Below are 13854 nucleotides of genomic sequence, written 5' to 3' on the forward strand. Positions count from 1 at the left end.
TCCTTATTAATCAGTCGCCTTTCTCACCCTTTCATCCCTTTCTCGCGCTCTCGCTCTCTCTCCTCTGTCTCCTCTTTAATTCTCAACATCTTTCTCTGACTCATCTCTTCATCCCCTCCCCCTTCTGTCATCACAAGCACCCCCCTCCTTTTCTCCTCTCATCTTCCTCTCATTCTCATTTCCACCCACCCTCGCTCTGTTTTTTCTCTCTCCCCCTCCTCTCTCTCTCTCGGTCTCTCTTCCGCAGTTCAACACTTTCCATCTTGCCTCTCTCAAGGCTACACGCACTGACGGCAGGTAAAACTCTTTATTCTCTGTATTTTTGCACCTGTTTTTGGCGCATGTGTCCCTTGCATCATTACTGCAAATGCTGAGAGCGCATTAAGATGACTTGGCATGCTTATAAATAATGCTACATGATATAGACTGCAGTGGCACGTAGGTTAGTCTGTTTGGGCACATTTAGTTTTGGGTTTGTGAATCTTGCAAATTAAAATACAACAAGACTGCAGTGAGTGGTGAGTGGACACATCTCTGCAGTCTCCTGGGTAAAGTGTCAGGTTGCCTCTGACATTAGGTCGGGATGCTGTGCGTAATTGGATGCGAATTTGGGTACCAGTGTTTCTTCACCTGAGCGCGATATTAATGGTTGGCCACTAGATATATATGTGTTATTGTATGTTTACATGTATGTGTGTATCAGTGTGTGACCAATCTGTTCTCATTTCAAGTCCTTTAGCTCGCCTGCATCCATTTCTCCATCTTCCTCTGTGCTTCCATCTCAGAAAGCTTTTCTTTATTTTGCCAGGGGGATGTTCAATTATTTAGCTTTTTCTTGCCCCATCACGCCACTTTCTGCGCTATCCACCCCACCCCTCCCCTGATCCCCCACCATCTCTCTCTCTTTCCCTCTCCCTCTCTTATTGTATGTCTCTCACTCTTTCTGTTTTTGCTGACAGCACCGTGCTGCAGTACCAAACTGGCACGGCATAAATGACCATCCAGATTTAGATTAATGATCAGAATCAGAACCACAATAAGCCGGTTTGACTCCCATACCTGCAGGCATGTTTAATTACAAATGATGCACCTACTCCTTAGTCAAAATGCTGGTGGTCTTTGCAGGTCTAGGAGATGGTGACTGTGTGCCCTTTTTGGTTGTAGCGTATTTTCAATGCATTTTTTTAAATTTTTATTGGCCATGAGTGGTGTGGCAACATAACATCTCGGACTGAGTGCTCTGGCTGTATTTCTCATTGGTAATAAGGGCAGAACTGAATGTTCCAGAAAATCACTTCTAGTTTGAAAGGCCATGAGATTGATTTGCTACTTTTGATGGATGTGTTTAAACTCCATCAGAGTTTAAGGCTTTAATGTTGAGTCAATGTAAGATGAAACACAACCTTTTCATGATTTTGCAAAATTTAATTAGCAATTTAGTATTTGAATTTAAACCTGGAAAGGTTTACAATTTTTAAAGAATCTAAAAGTCGGCACAATTGCTAGGACACACATTTACAGAGCAAATGTGTGACATTGACCCTGTCAAACCCATGGTACAAGGTCAGATTCCCTTGCTTCCATTGAAGCACAAAACACGCTTCTTGGAACCTTCTCAAATCATGCTGTGACATCACAGATCAGTAGGTTTTACACAATTCGTGGAGTCCATGCCAGGTCCGGTGCGTGCTTTCATTACAGCACAAAAAGTACTACACTTTTTAAATTGCTTTGCTGATGATACCATTTGTAATTAAATTATTGCACTAAATCAGAAGCGCAGACTTTCGGACTCCAAAAGGTGTTTATGTAGTTCAATTGGTGGATAATTGCATTAGCACCACAAAAGTCATAGGGTTTAATTCCCAGGGAACACACATACTGATGAACTGTATAGCTTGAATTCACTGTAACACGTTTTGGATAAAAGAAAAATCACACAATAGCAGAATCAAGGCTTATTGTATATTCCAATGCAATCATGATTATATTGCACTTCTCTGTACATTTTTACAATACATGAATGCTTTATTGGATATAAGTTATGAGAAAGAGTCAAAGGCATTTAGCATGTTGGATGATTGTCTTTAATCTCTACAGACTGGCTTAAAATTGTGTTGCATTAGTTTTAGAATATTGTCTTGTATTTATGTAAGATCAAGTAAAGTGGTGCCATGACCCGGGGTAAAAATCACTTTCTATAAGGTGTACCATGTCAATAACAACAGATTGGGGATATTTTGCTCATTCACTTTCTCTTTCCTAATCTACCTTTTAGCATGTCTATTGTGAGCATCGTTGCCAGGGAAATCCTGGACTCTCGGGGAAACCCTACAGTGGAAGTGGACCTGAGAACTGATAAAGGTAAATTAAATTGGTTTTTAACATGAAATGCATTTTAGACTGGATTATGAATTATCATGTAGCTAGGTTGGTAGAGCATTGCATTGAAAGTGTAAAGGTCATGGGGTTTCTTTCCAAGGGAACACACATGATGATAAAATGTATAGCTTGAATGCACTTTAAGACACTCTGGATAAAAGCATCTGCCAAGTGTGTAAATGAATACTTGGGTTAGCTACCAAGTTTATTGATCTTTTGGATAGATATCCATATTAACCACTGAATCCATCCAAATGTGTTTATTGAAATCTAGAAAGTGCCAGTTGTAGGTTAAAACTTTTTTTAAATAAAGATATAGTGACTAGATGGATGAGTAAACTATGAATTCGCTGTGCTTTGATCAGTAAAAAAATTCTTTCACTTAAAGGGACACTCCACTTTTTTTGAAAATATGCTCATTTTCCAGCTCCCCTAGAGTTAAACATTTTATTTTTACCGTTTTGGAATCCATTCAGCTGATCTCCGGGTCTGGCGCTAGCACTTTTAGCATAGCTTAGCACAATCCATTGAATCTAATTAGACCATTAGCATCGCGCTCAAAAATAACCAAATAGTTTCAATATTTTTCCTATTTAAAATTTGACTCTTCTTTAGTTACATTGTGTACTAAGACCGACAGAAAATTTAAAGTTGACATTTTTTTGGCAGATCTGGCTAGGGACTATACTCTCATTCCAGCGTAATAATCAAAGACTTTGCTGCGTAACATGGCTGCAGCAGGCATAGTGATATTACGTAGTGCCCGAAAATAGTCCCCTGCTATTGGAAGTTACTAAGGGGACTACTTTCGGCTACTGCCTAATATCACTACGCCTGCTACAGCCATGTTATGGCAGCAAAATCCTTGATTATTATGCCAGAATGAGAGTATAGTCCCTAGCCATTGCAGAAAAGTGCATTTTTATATTTTCTGTCGGTCTTAGTACACGATGTAACTACAGAAAAGTTTTAAATAGGAAAAATATCGAAACTTTTCGGTTATTTTTGAGTGCAATTCTAATGGTCTAATCAGATTCAATGGATTATGCTAAGCTATGCTAAAAGTGCACGCGACAGACCCAGAGATCGGCTGAATGGATTCCAAATCAAATGTTTAACTCTAGGGGAGCTGGAAAATAAAAAAAGTGGAGTGTCCCTTTAAATTGGATGGCAGGTTTTAACAGCAATGTTTATGTTAGGTCTGTTCAGAGCTGCAGTGCCCAGTGGAGCATCTACAGGCATCTATGAGGCTCTTGAACTTAGAGATGGAGACAAAAGCCGCTACAAAGGCAAAGGCAAGTATCCATAAGATTTGAGATCAAACTAGATCCTTCTTTCATAGGAATAAAAGTTTTGCTATTTGAATTGTATTCTGAACTGTTGTGTTTTGTCTGAAGGTGTACTAAAGGCTGTCGGTCACATAAATGATACTCTTGGACCAGCCATCATTGCATCTGTGAGTGAAAAATCAGTTTTATTTAATAAACCTTACATTATAGAAGACTGATTACTTTTACAGGGAGACAATGGAAAACAGTTTGCTAATATATCTTCATGGGATTAAGTGGAATCAAAATTTCTGATAAATTCACAAATCCTTTACAGTTAATACTTAATAAATTCCTGGGATTTACTCCAGCCAAATATCAAAATTAACCCATGATTTACTCACCTTCAAGCAATCTGAGATACACGTCCATTTCAGACGAGCAAACAATATTTTAGTTATTTTAGTCCTTGTTCCTCTAAGCAAGCTTTAGTTAGAAACAGAGATTTGGGAACAACTTCTGACTGAATGATATTACGTAGTGCCGGAAAATAGTCCCCTGATTGAAAGATACTAAGGGGACTATTTTCGCTGCTGCGTAATATCATTGCGCCTGCTGCAGCCATGTTACGGCGGCAAAGTCCTTGATTATTATGCCAGAATGAGAGTATAGTTCCTAGCCATATCGGCCTAGAAAATCACAACTTTTAATTTTCCGTGAATCTTAGTAAACGATGTAACTACAGAAGAGTCATGTTTTCAATAGGAAAAATATCAAAACTCTTTGGTTATTTTTAGCGCAATGCTAATGGTCTAATCAGATTCAATTGATTATGCTAAGCTATGCTAAAAGTGGTACCGCCAGACCCGGAGATCAGCTGAATGGATTCCAAAACTGTAAAAATCTAATGTTTAACTCTAGGGGAGCTGGAAAATGATAATGTTTTCAAAAAAAGTGGAGTGTCCCTTCTGTGAAGGATGAATGCATTTTTGCGCTTTAAAGTCAGAAGTTGTTCCCTAATCCCTGTTTTCTTCCCTTATAAGAAAAGCAAGGAAATTTACTAAAATAACTCCAAAAATCCTGGGATCATTTTGATATTTGACTGGAGTATCACTTTTACTGTGAAGAATACAAATTTTATAAACATGAGAAAGAATCAAATATGTTATTTTCATAATAGTGATCAGTTCACCTTCCAGTCTCACAGTATAATACATGATACATATGCATATGTATGAACTTTTACCTTCAACATTATTTGTTAATTATTAAGTTAATTATTCAAAGCATTATTTATGATGATTTACATCATGTTTTTTGAAACCCTGGGCAAATGTCTTTTTATTTTATTCATTCCATGCAAGTTTCCCCCCGGATGTTTGTCCACCACTTTCCCAATATCTTTTAAACTGAACTTTTCACGACTTAATCCTAAGCATTTGTTAATTTAATTATTTGTTATTTGTTTGTTTGTTTGTTTGTTTTACAGATCAGATTCCGATCAGATGGGATCAGAATCAGATCCCACTCCTGCACTTTCATTTTATTGAATACTTTTTCTTTTCATTTTTTTACCCATTCACGTGTAACAGGAGATTTTTAAAACAGGTCCCACTGCTACAAATCAACAAAAGGCCGAGACACAAAGTCTCCTGTTATTCAGGTCTTAATTTTCATTTTCATTTCTCCTTTTCATATGATCACCAAAGAATCTCAAACGTTAAACTTCTCCCATGTCCACAATGTGAAGCGTAAAGACAAATTATGCGAAGTTATTAGCTTTGTATGTGTGCGTAACCAGATGACTTTCACAGCAGCAGGGCTAATCATAATGAAAACGACCGTTTTATATTTTATTAACCCGGGGAGTTTTGTCTTCATGCTGTAAACTTTAGGGGATCGATGTGGTGGAGCAAGAGAAACTGGACAACCTCATGATTGAAATGGACGGGACGGAGAACAAATGTGAGTTATACTTCCACTTAATCGGTTAAAAGTAACTATTTTATCGTAACTTATTTTATCTGTCCATCATGCTTATAGCCCAGTTTGGTGCTAATGCCATTCTGGGAGTGTCTCTTGCCATCTGCAAAGCCGGTGCCGCAGAGAAAGGCGTCCCCCTGTACCGCCACATTGCTGATTTGGCAGGAAACACAGAACTGGTGCTGCCCGTTCCAGTAAGACTATATATCATTCATTTTTTAGCACCACAAGTCTATTCATGTGATTTATGTCGTTATAAATCAGACCTGTAGTTATTTTCTTTCGAGCGTCTATAAAGTAAATATGAAAATTGACTAAGTGCATATCCATTTGTCTGTCACTTCAGGCTTTTAATGTTATTAATGGAGGCTCCCATGCTGGAAACAAACTTGCGATGCAAGAGTTCATGGTACTCCCTGTAGGGGCGGAGTCGTTCCGTGACGCGCTGCGTGTCGGAGCCGAGCTGTATCAGACGCTGAAGGGTGTCATTAAAGAGAAATACGGCCAAGATGCCACCAACGTTGGTGACGAGGGAGGTTTCGCTCCAAACATCCTGGAAAACAGTGAAGGTGGGTTTATGCGTGGGTGATAATGATTGCAATCCGAGCCTGCTCTAAAAGCTTTATCACATTGTCCGATGGCGTGGTATGCAGTTGCAACGTAATTATCCCATTCATCCATTGCTGTGTTTTATGGGCCTATCTGTTTCTCCCCCGCAGCGTTGGAGTTGATTAAGACGGCCATTGAAAAAGCGGGTTTCACAGATAAAGTCGTGATCGGTATGGACGTGGCTGCCTCCGAGTTCTACCGTGATGGAAAGTACGACCTTGACTTTAAGTCGCCCCCAGATCCCAGCAGACACATTAGTGCAGATGAGCTTTTAGAAATCTACCAGACGTTTGTCAACGACTATCCAGGTAAACTGTGCTTGTAAGAATAGTTAAGTTACACATAATAGTCATCTCTAGGGATTTTTTTAATCAATCTTAAAAATATGATGCCATAGTAGAACCATTGGCTGTATGGTTTCATAAAGAACCTTTAACATCAACAGAACATTTTGGTTGCACTTAAGGTTTTTTGTAGTGAATAAAGAGTTTATGTTGTAAAAAAAAACCTAAAATCTACATATTTGTATTTTTTGTTGTTTTACTTTAATTGACAGTGGTGTCCATTGAGGACCCATTTGACCAGGACGACTGGCCCGCTTGGACTAACATGACAGGGTCCATGGGGATCCAGATTGTTGGAGACGACCTGACCGTGACAAATCCGAAAAGGATAGAGAAGGCTGCAGAAGACCGTGCCTGTAACTGCCTACTGCTGAAGGTCAACCAGATCGGCTCTGTCACAGAGGCTATCCAGGCGTGAGTACCAATGGCAAAAACACGTATATGGGTCAGTGACAAAAACGGTTTGTCAAAATGAGAATTTCGAAAATCTTTAAAAAAAAACTTGATTTAAAAGCATGCATCATGCATAGTGTATTTATGTTGATTTTATGCAAGAAAAAATTATATTTGCACCATTTCTATGATTGAATGGACCTGAAAATGTCAAATGGTGTAACCGCCAACTGCTCCAAAAAATGAGAAATATTAAATATTTTATCCACCTTTATGGGATGTAAGCTTAAAGGTGACATAGAATGATTGAACAGGGTATTTATCCTTGTTCTGTGATGTGACATGTAGACAAACATTTTTTTGTTTGGGTCTGTAATGCCTTAGAAGCTTCCTAAAAACCTCTCTCAGATAGCTCTATTAGGGTGGGGGATTTTAAACAAGTGGTTTTGCACCTATTTGGCTCCCTCTACTGGCTTAACTTGCAATCTCATTACTGATTGGCTGACTTTGCTGCCACTCAAAAAATGTAGCCAATTATTTTAAAGTGGAGGGGCAGTGAGATGCCTGTGATGTCATAAGCATCAGTTTTTCAGATTGGGCCGTTTTCTGGCTGACATTTCTAAAAGAGGAATTTCTATGAGACTGAGATGTTTAGCATGTCTAGCACTTTTTGTATGTTCGTGAATGCGGCTAGACTACCATTATTCAACAAAGACAATGTAAAAATGGTTTTTCATTCTCTGTCCCCTTTAAACATCAAACAAAAAAAATAATCTTAAAATATCATTTTAATAGTTATTTCTAAATGTTTTTGTAATATTTGTCCGGACATATGCTGAAAACAGCTCTGTTTTCTAAATAATCTTTGACAAATTATGTTAAAATATATGTAAAAAATTATATTAAACTAAACTAGATGATTATATTTTATTCAACATTTTTTTTTACTGCTGGGCAAAATATTAATCGCGATTAATCGCATACAAAATAAAAGTGATTTTTTATGTGTGTGTACTGTGTGTAATTATTATGTATATTTAACCACACACACATACATATATTCATTTCAGAATTTTTTATTTATATGTAATGTTTTATATATCATATAGAATATATATATATATATATAAAAAATATATATATATATATATATATATATATACACACATGTAAACTTTTCTTAAATACATGCATGAATGTGTGTGTATTTATATATACATAATAATTATGCAAAAAAATCACTTTTATTTTGTATGCGATTAATCTTTACCCAACACTAATTTAAATTTTCATTTAAAGCTCTCGTTCTGTCTGTGTTTTTTAAGCTTTGATTGTGTTTATAGTGGGCAATATAACATGTGTTCATGTTTCACGTGTAAAAAACGTGGTATTTTTCACACAATTAACTTATCTGTCTAGCACTGTTTTCACCGTCCTCAAAACAGGCTGATGTCTTCCTTGTTATGTGAAGTCCCTCCTTCAGAAATACGTAACGAGTTCTGATTGTGTAGTTTGTTTAGTATGCTGTGATTCGATAGCAGCTTAGCCTAGCAGGGCTGTTTGAGCCAAAGTTGGTGACTGACATATTCATGTGGGCGGAGTTTAGTTAACGAACTGTTTTACTGACGTCATTAAAGCAGGAAATAGAGGGCTGTAGTCCAACCGGCCGTTCGTTGTAGGCTTTTAAAGAGGAATTCTATTGAAGAAAATATATTGCCTGGCAGTGAACTTTGAGCTTTATAATTTTACAGGTATTATAGCAACATTACACACTAACTAGGGTTTAAAAAATGGTATCAGGAAGAACGTGACCTTTAAAAAATACTAGTTACACCAATTGACACAGACCGGTTACACCACATTGACATTTTTGCAATTATCCCCCAAATATTCTTTCAAAATAAAATCACCATACAGACACAAAATAATATGTTAACTGTACTGTATGCAAATGATGGGTTGCTAATAAAAAATCACAATGAGATAAAATCCAACTAAACCTCAAATTATTATGCTGTTAATTAAACTGTAATGTGATTAATACTATGTGTGGCCAAGTGTTTGTCCAAAAGAGTACTTTTTTTGCAAGCAATTGGACTATGTTGCACGTTGAAAAACAACACCTTTTATATTTGCATACTTTAGCTACATTGTCCAGGTACACTGTCTTTATCTCAGACTGTGTATTTGACAGGTGTAAACTGGCCCAGGCCAACGGATGGGGCGTGATGGTCAGCCATCGCTCAGGAGAGACAGAAGACACTTTTATTGCTGATCTAGTGGTGGGGCTTTGCACTGGACAGGTACACCATTTCTTACTGTTTACATGAACAAAGATCAGATACCGTGATATTAAAAAGTCAAACATCTTACATCACGAATGCCACAAAAAATTCATTCTCTCTGTCCCTCTCTCATCCTTTTTATAGATAAAGACAGGAGCTCCCTGCAGATCCGAGCGCCTCGCCAAATACAACCAACTTATGAGGCAAGAATGCAAACCAGACATACTACTTATAGGAATTCATGAAAAAGTGTTATGATGCCCCAAATCCATGCATATACATGCACACCCTTTATTTGGTATATTATTTTAACATACTACTAGTATATTTTAAAGTAGATTCGTAAATGTTTAAAGGTGGGTTCAAGTTGTAATTAAAGATATTTTTTAAATACAGACCTAGTATGTTAAAATTACATTTTAGTTCAACTTCATGGTGTCTCAAAAAAGCACAGTTGAGTACACTAAGATGGTTTTAAGTTCATCTTAAAAAGTACTTAATACTACTTTTTAGTATACTAAGTTCAAAATTAGTGTGTGAAAATAGAGCACTTTTAGTATAATGTGGAAAGTGTACTTAAATAGTGTATTTTAGTGAACTTGTTTCACCTGGGAATACATTTGGAATATTATTTTAACATACCATTAGTATACTTTAAAGTATATTTAAAAATGCTTAAAGGTGGGTTCAAGTGTACTTCAAGTTATAATGAAATATATTTTTTTAAATACAGACCTAGTATGTTAAAAATACATTTTAGTTCAACTTCATGGTGTCTCAAAATAGCACAGTTGAGTACACTAAGATGGTATTAAGTTCATCTTAAGAAGTATTAAATACTACTTTTTAGTATACTAAGTTCAAAATTAGTGTGCGAAAATAGAGCACTTTTAGTATAATGTGGAAAGTGTACTTAAATAGTGTATTTTAGTGAACTTTTTTCACCTGGGAATACATTTGGAATATTATTTTAACATACCATTAGTATACTTTAAAGTATATTTAAAAATGCTTAAAGGTGGGTTCAAGTGTACTTCAAGTTATAATGAAATATATTTTTTTAAATACAGACCTAGTATGTTAAAAATACATTTTAGTTCAACTTCATGGTGTCTCAAAATAGCACAGTTGAGTACACTAAGATGGTATTAAGTTCATCTTAAGAAGTATTAAATACTACTTTTTAGTATACTAAGTTCAAAATTAGTGTGCGAAAATAGAGCACTTTTAGTATAATGTGGAAAGTGTACTTAAATAGTGTATTTTAGTGAACTTTTTTCACCTGGGAATACATTTGGAATATTATTTTAACATACCATTAGTATACTTTAAAGTATATTTAAAAATGTTTAAAGGTGGGTTCAAGTTATAATTAAATATATTTTTTTTAAATACAGACCTAGTATGTTAAAAATACATTTTAGTTCAACTTCATGGTGTCTCAAAATAGCACAGTTGAGTACACTAAGATGGTATTAAGTTCATCTTAAGAAGTACTAAATACTACTTTTTAGTATACTAAGTTCAAAATTAGTGTGCGAAAATAGAGCACTTTTAGTATATTGTGGAAAAGTGTACTAAGTGTACTTAAATAAAGTGTATTTTAGTGCACTTTTTTTTCACCTGGGATGCTAAATACAACCTTAGGTTTGCTTTTTTAACACTATGCATATGTTTAGCATAAAGTGTCCAACTCTTAAACAGTGTTTATAAGACAGAATGCATGAAATAGCTTTAGCCCCCCCCCCCAATATTTGATGTGCAACACATACAAGTAGGTATATATTAAAACTCAATGTTCAGTTTCCACAATTGCAGCTGTACTGAATAAAGTGTCAGTCTCAAGAATAGCAACGGCCACATACAGAACCAATAATTATTCATGATTACCATGGCTGATTACAGGCTTCTTGCTCTCTCTCTCTCTCTCTCTCTCTCTCTCTCTCTCTCTCTCTTTCTCTCTCCTTAAAGGATTGAAGAAGAACTGGGCGATCAGGCTCGATTTGCCGGGCACAACTTCAGAAACCCCAGCGCTCTGTGAGACTGACAACACAACACTGAAATCACACAACAACAACAACAACGACTGACCACCCGCACTGAACTGACTGACTAACCCGACTTCCCCTGAGATAACCCTGAATGCATTAAAACAGCACTGTTTGCACTGATATACAAATAATGACTTAAAATACAAATAATGACCAAGACGCGCACATAAAAAGTAAACTGAGGGCAGGCTTTGAAAGACCAAATATTATGCACAGAGATCCTCTTTAGACTGACATTATGCACAAAAGATACTGAATTATGTTAAACCATGTGCACAGGGTGAATATGCATGCATGACATTATACAGATATCAGACGGATAAAAGAACCTTGAATTTATGGAAGCATTAATTTTAAGGTCTAAAAAGAGGTTTGATATAAATTAAAAAAGATATTTAATATTAAATGTAAACTAAGATTATGAAATATATGTACATAGATTTAAAAGAAGACTTGTCATTTTTATGGTTCATTGCATGAGAACTAGGCAAAAAATCTTGCTTTTGAAAAATGGAAGGTAACAGTTTGGCATACTTTATTTCAGCACATAAATGATAAAAACTTGTGCTGTGATTATTAATATTGAAAGACACATTGCACAGTGCAAGTCTGTCAGCGGATGAGGTTTATGTTATGTCTGTAATTAAATTGTAGTAAGTGAATTAAAGCATTAGTCTATAAAACACTAAGTGCATCAAGACTGCGATATTAAAAGCCCAAATTCAGTACAGACCTAATAATAGGCTGCTATAAGCAAGTACATGAGCCCAGAATATAAACACAAGTTTCACAGTAGGTGTTTTCCCATAATAAAACATTATAATGACACGGCATGGGTATAAGGCATTAAGACGGTGATGTACAGGCTAGCAGATAAGACCAGAATATGAAAACGGCATGCTTAAATATTTTTAAGCATGCCGTTTCTTCATAGGACATTATAAAATACATACATTATAAACGTCCAAGTGGATTAAATTATGTTTTCATCATCTTACAGGTCATAAAGTTTATTGTAGACACTCTGGTTTTTCTGTTATTTGGCCAAACAAAATGGATAAAAGATAAAGCACTACGGACAATCTATAAGATAGTATTGTCTATATGACATTAATGAATCTTGAATATTTAAACTTAATGTGTATATAGAAACAAAGTTTATAATCATTCTGTGTTGCTCATTACAGTAATCAAGTGCGTATGCATGATCTTATTTATGCCAAGTTTATTTTTTATAAAATAGTGCTTGCGCACATTTTAATACCCGTTTTGTGCGTACGGATGCTTTATAAATTAGGCCTTATTAATGTTTTTATCCATAAACATGCTTTTTAAATGTTTAACAGACAACAAGTATGAAGGAATAAACCAACAAAAACCAGAAGATAAATCTAATAACGACCGTTCAGATTTTGCACTGATTTTCATGCAATGACTCTTAAAAGTAACTTTTAGTTTTTATTCTACTTTGGATGTTCCTCTTAAATGTGATTATCTTAACTTTAAGATGAATTATCTACATCCAGTTGTGAAACGAAATGAGAATAAGACAGATTGTGGGTGCACAAATATATATTCATAAGAAACGCTGAAGATTATTCATTATGACAGATCTCATTTAAGAACTAGACTGACAAACCAGCTTACACAAACACACACATTAACATTTGTGTAGCACACGATGACTCCTCTTCTGTCTTCTTCGTTCTTGTATTGCTTCTTTTCTAATCGTTTTCTGTCCGCACCCCCATCATCCCTCTTCCCTTCTTGTGGTTGACTTGGCTTGTGCCCCATTGCCTGAAATCTCCCCCCTGCCCACTCATCATTTTATCTATTTGTGCGATCTTTGTGATGAAAATGCAACAAGATGGAAAAAATAAATAACTGACAAGCCTGTCGTAAAGTAATGTTATGGAATTAAAGCTGTCATTACTTTCGTCACCCTTTCAAGCGTATGAGTGGGTTTTCTTCTATTCTTTACAAGCAGACGAAGACATTTAAATGGCTTTTCTTCATTTTCCTCTTTTTTAAAGTGAAATGCTTAATATCATGCATTAAGATACAACAGTTAAGTGTTTTAAAAGCCTAGGTGAAAAGTAGTACACTTCCATAATCATGTACTTAAAGTGTTGTATTTTCATGCATTAATTTTGTACTTAATGTCCTAAAAATTCATCTTTAAGATTAAAAATTCATTTTATTCATTGTATTAAAAAAATATTTAGTTAGCAATTGTATCAAACTTAAACTCAAGTTGTACCTAAATATTTTTTTTATTTGTTCATATGAGAAGTAGGCTTTAAATGTTCTTAAGGTTATCTTAAGAAGTACTGAAGAAGATTTTTTTGTATATTAAGTATAAAATTAGTGTGCGAAAATTAAGCACTTTTGGGTACACTATGGTAGCGTACTTCTTTTTCACCAGGGAGGGTTTACGTCTTCATGGCCCTGTCCCAAAATGGCACACTCCGGACTTGAAGCAACACATTTTGTGTTACTTTTAATACAACTGTGTTAAAATTACACATAATTTGTTAAA

General features: G+C 35.6%; 1 protein-coding gene across 1 annotated transcript; it reads left to right on the plus strand.

Annotated features, from left to right (window-relative positions):
* The first annotated feature begins 155 nt into the window (after positions 1 to 155).
* On the plus strand, positions 156 to 13261 carry eno2 (enolase 2). The gene is made up of 12 exons (XM_065285979.1): positions 156 to 297; positions 2279 to 2364; positions 3582 to 3677; positions 3780 to 3838; positions 5546 to 5615; positions 5694 to 5827; positions 5980 to 6202; positions 6353 to 6550; positions 6799 to 7000; positions 9174 to 9282; positions 9409 to 9467; positions 11236 to 13261. Exons 2-12 carry the CDS (start codon positions 2280 to 2282, stop codon positions 11303 to 11305), a joined length of 1305 nt encoding a protein of 434 aa, XP_065142051.1. The 5' UTR covers positions 156 to 297; position 2279; the 3' UTR covers positions 11306 to 13261.
* Positions 13262 to 13854: the final 593 nt, after the last annotated feature.

The sequence above is a fragment of the Paramisgurnus dabryanus genome, chromosome 19 (genome assembly GCF_030506205.2).
Source record: "Paramisgurnus dabryanus chromosome 19, PD_genome_1.1, whole genome shotgun sequence".
Taxonomy (NCBI): Eukaryota; Metazoa; Chordata; class Actinopteri; order Cypriniformes; family Cobitidae; genus Paramisgurnus; species Paramisgurnus dabryanus.

Coding starts and splice junctions, on each gene's coding strand:
- eno2 (XM_065285979.1), top strand. CDS start 2,280: ATGTCTATTGTGAGCATCGTTGCCAGGGAAATCCTGGACTCTCGGGGA. Junction 6,551..6,798: donor GTTTGTCAACGACTATCCAG/GTAAACTGTGCT, acceptor TTTAATTGACAG/TGGTGTCCATTGAGGACCCA. Junction 7,001..9,173: donor GTCACAGAGGCTATCCAGGC/GTGAGTACCAAT, acceptor TGTATTTGACAG/GTGTAAACTGGCCCAGGCCA.